The sequence below is a fragment of the Nelumbo nucifera genome, chromosome 1 (genome assembly GCF_055504915.1).
Source record: "Nelumbo nucifera cultivar China Antique chromosome 1, China Antique-T2T, whole genome shotgun sequence".
NCBI classification, from domain to species: Eukaryota; Viridiplantae; Streptophyta; class Magnoliopsida; order Proteales; family Nelumbonaceae; genus Nelumbo; species Nelumbo nucifera.
Genome location: NC_142649.1, coordinates 127519738 through 127523852, shown reverse-complemented (window position 1 = coordinate 127523852; position 4115 = coordinate 127519738). Strand labels below are relative to the sequence as shown.

The 4115-nt window shown below is 37.9% G+C and overlaps 1 protein-coding gene and 1 long non-coding RNA gene across 2 annotated transcripts; one reads left to right on the top strand and one right to left on the bottom strand.

Annotated features, from left to right (window-relative positions):
• The first annotated feature begins 526 nt into the window (after positions 1-526).
• LOC148803803 (uncharacterized) lies at positions 527-2455 on the top strand. The gene is made up of 4 exons (XR_016080120.1): positions 527-544; positions 1035-1122; positions 1606-1648; positions 2316-2455. It is a non-coding gene; the product is annotated as an uncharacterized LOC148803803 (long non-coding RNA).
• Positions 1598-3432, bottom strand: LOC104613097 (senescence-specific cysteine protease SAG39). The gene is made up of 2 exons (XM_010280789.3): positions 2292-3432; positions 1598-2199 (listed from the first exon to the last, which is right to left on the bottom strand). Exons 1-2 carry the CDS (start codon positions 2725-2727, stop codon positions 1598-1600), a joined length of 1038 nt encoding a protein of 345 aa, XP_010279091.1. The 5' UTR covers positions 2728-3432.
• Between the last annotated feature and the right edge of the window lie 683 nt (positions 3433-4115).

The window sequence follows — 4115 nt, the reverse complement described above, 5'->3', positions numbered from 1 at the left end:
ATCTGCTTTCTACACTATGCTTGCTTTAGTGGGTAATAAAGTGGGTATTTCATTGCTGTTTTCCAAGGAATTTGGGCCTGAAACGATCTGCATTTCTTTCCATTTAGTTATTGCTTTTAAAATTTGAAAGGATTAAAAATACAAGTTTGGACGGGATTTCATGCTCTTCATTAGCCAATAATGTTGCTGTGGTTGTTCTTCTATCTGGGCTATTTCATACCTCAGCTTACACACAACCATTCATAAATTGCAGGGCTGTCATTGGGGGTTGACTTGAATTTGAACAATGTGATGAGAAGGGAGAAGAGTAGAGGTCTCGTGGTTAGGGCGGGGAAGGCTGCTCTTTGTCAGACCAAGAGGAACAGGTCCCGGAAGTCGCTGGCTAGGACTCATGGTTTCAGAAGGCGAATGAGAATCACTAGCGGGAGAGCTGTTCTGAAACGCAGACGAGCCAAGGGAAGAAAGGTTCTCTGCCCAAAGTCTTACCCTAATAGTGGGAAGCGGGCCTGACCCATCATCCTTTGAATTGGATAAAATTCAGCAGGTTTACATAGAAAGTTCCTAGTGTGGTGATTGATGCAAACTTGGTTCTATTTTTAAGATTTTCTCTGATAGATGCAACTGTTTTCCCAAAATGGGATTTTTTTTTTCTCAATCAATTTCACCTTTTATCTCTTGTTCTTTTATTCATGTTTCTCCTTGTTAGTAATTATTGCTGGAAGCCTCTTTTTAAGAATTTTCCCACCAAACCAAGCAAATCAAGTAATGCCAGGATATTCAAACTTTAGATATTATTAACTTTTTTTCACTAGATGGGCTGCATCTTAATTAATTCAGGACCTCTGTGTATGATGTGTTTAGAATGTCTTTCTCCATTTCCATAATTTATAAATACAGAATTCATGATCACTACAATCTGTGTCTTCCATAAACAGCTTCATTTGGGCAAGCATTTTCAGGTTATTCTTTATTCCTGAATCAATTGGAAACTACCAGTCTTTCTAAAAGCTCTAATAAGAAATAACCATACTCAGGCTTATTACTTGTCATCCTTCGAAAGCTGGAAAGTCTACAGGTGTGGAAAGTTACAGGCTTCTGTTGCTGATAAACAATCAACAACAGGTGATCGTGGAATGTGTCCATTGAGTTTTTGTTGCTGGGTTGTTGATATATCATCACCACATACATATGACACCTTATACAGTAAAACTAGAAAACTAATATTAAGAAGGGATTGCATCTGGCATGCTTTCAGAGGATCAACTCTGATGATTCTTGTAATTTTAAGAGTCGTTTTTAAGCTTTGGATGTATAAAAATGGCTCCAATTAATTCTTTTTTGGGGCTCAAAACTTATTCTAAGAGTTGATTCTTTGGAGCTAAAATAAAGTCATTTTTGACTCAAAAGTCATTCTTCAAACAGTATTCTTTAGAGCAGAATTTCAACCAGAGAATTAACTGCCATGCATTTCCATTATCCAATAACTAACAAATCTGTACAAAGTAGCAAAACTAATAATAGTAACAAAGCTGGTTTACTTACCAAAAAAAAAAAGGAAAAAAAAAAACTAAAAAGGATGACTGACTTTCTAGATGTTTTATGCAGTTGGATAGGAGGCATCTGTGGCAATACCACAAAGTCCACCTTGGTAAGGCACATCTCGCTGCATTCTCATGTATCCATCCTCTCCCCATCCTGAGCCCCATGAGTTCTTGACAATCCAATACTTCATCCCATCCTTACATATACCATAACCAACTACAGTAATAGCATGATCTGTGTTACTGCCACACTGCCCAGTGAAGATGCCGCTAGAGTAGAACTGGAAGGCCTTCCCACTGGCCTCCACGACAGCCGAAACTGGTTGCTGGGCAACAGCTTTCATTAGTGCATTCTCATCATTGAATTCTACTAGTCCATAACCATTGATTCTGGCTACATGGTTTGCTTCCTTTGTCATCTCACAATATTCGTCATGCCCCAAGTAAGGGTAGTTGGCTTCAGTCGTGATGCCTTCATTCGCTATGATGTATTCAAAGGCATCTTCCATGAAACCACCGTCGCATCCATGGTTATCATAGTCATCATATTCAGAGTCACAGTCCACTAGTTGTTGCTCCGATAATGAGATCAGATTACCTGTTTTGATCTTAGTAATCCCTTCCACTGCTGCCACTGCCGAGAAAGCCCAACAACTTCCTGCATTTTGAGATTACAATCAACTGTATAGCTGTAAATCTTGAATCCAATTCACTAGAGATGGAAGATGGTGTCTGTTAATTATCACTTACCACAGTTTTGTTGGTCCTTAACAGGAGTCACTGCTCCCATCTCTCTCCAGTCCACACTGGATGGCAAGTCAGTCAGGTTTTCATGCGTGAACGATCTTGCAGCTAACGGCCTTGATTTGGAGGATGGCTTGTACCCTTTGCTAGTGGATGTGAATTCTTCGTTAGTTAAGTCTGCAAATTTGTTGAGATTTAACTTGTAGGACTGGTTTCTGATGCTGTTGAACGATTCAATGAAGTTGAGATTATCCCGGAATATCTTGAAACGCTTCTCCTTCTCAGCAACATTGTTGTATACGCGACCATGGTTATTCACCCATTCTTCATACTTCTTGGCGATGGATGTCTCTTGCAGCCGGCGGGAGGTCGCTTGAGGAGCCCAAACACTAAGGATGAATAAAGTCACACAGAGAGATCGACATTGGCAAGCTGAAGCCATGATTGTTTGTTTAATTTCTGAGAGCACAGCAGTGTAATGTTATGGAGAAGTGAAAATAGTGGCTAAGCACACTTGAAGCCCTCGGTAAGTTAAGCTTTTATAGGTAGGAGGGAGACTTGTTTATCTGCTCATCAGAGTGGTGGAGTAGCGGGAAAGGAGTGGGCATTTGGTTGTAAACAGAATCTGGGTTGATGCTTCTGTTTTGTAGCAGCAACTTTTACTTCTGAATCCTCGGCAGCAGAACCGGATTCGGCTTTGAACAGAACGGAATCCTAAATGTAGGATTTCCAGGTTTCAAACTTGGCTTGAACATCGAAGGGTCATGCATGAAAACCGTTGTATTGGGATCTTTTTTTATCTTTGGTCATACGATCTACGGTTCTAGCTGTGGGGTCTCAGCACATCCCATCAATCGTATAGATTAGGAGTTGTAATCTAACGGTGTTAGGCGAAGGAGGACAGCATACCCATCCAGAGCTTCTACACTTGGACTCTGAAGATCCCTACATCTATCCACATGAGTGGAATTCCACTTTTCTCCCTAGATTATTACCCATTCTGATTTTCTAGAGATCTTAAATCCCTGAAACTCTGTTGGTCTGTTTATCTGTTCTTTGACCTCTTTCTACGTTCAGGAAGATTTCTAATGGGCTAATCTCTCTTTCATATTCATTGTCTGCCGAATCGATGCTTAATATATCATTTTATCATGCTGATTTCTAATGGGCTAGACTCGGATCAAATATCGTCATATCTAAATTTGATCAATTAATATTTGGATTCCAATCAAACCTTATCCATTGATGAGTTCATAATTCATGCTAATTAAAAATGATCAAAAGATTATATATTATCAATAAGATGAACCAGCTTAGAACTTGGAAGACGACTTACATGAAACTTGAACCTTAGATTCGTGCAGCATTAAACCAAGGTTCAAAGCACAATACTAATAAATCCCACAAATACATTGGGGAATTCTTACAAATCCCACAAATACATCAATAATAATAAATCAAAATTGAAATAATTATAAACAAATGAGAAGTGTAATCTTTCATGATTTATATGAAAATACATTACAATCAACAATATATATACCATCTTATAGCTCTTTCTTACCATCAAAATCATTTAGAATATATAAAATAAATGATTTTTCATTTTTTAAAGTTCACCACCGATAAACCTAGTTATACTAAAAAACTATATTTGTTTATGTTTTATTAATAGGAAGTGTTAGAAAGTTAGAGGTGTTAGACAGTATATGCCCTTAACTCCAATTAGATTGATGTACATATACATTTATTGTAAATGAATAAAAGTATATTATTATTTCATGTTGACATTGGTATATTTCTGTGAATTTACCCTTTAAATTGGACACT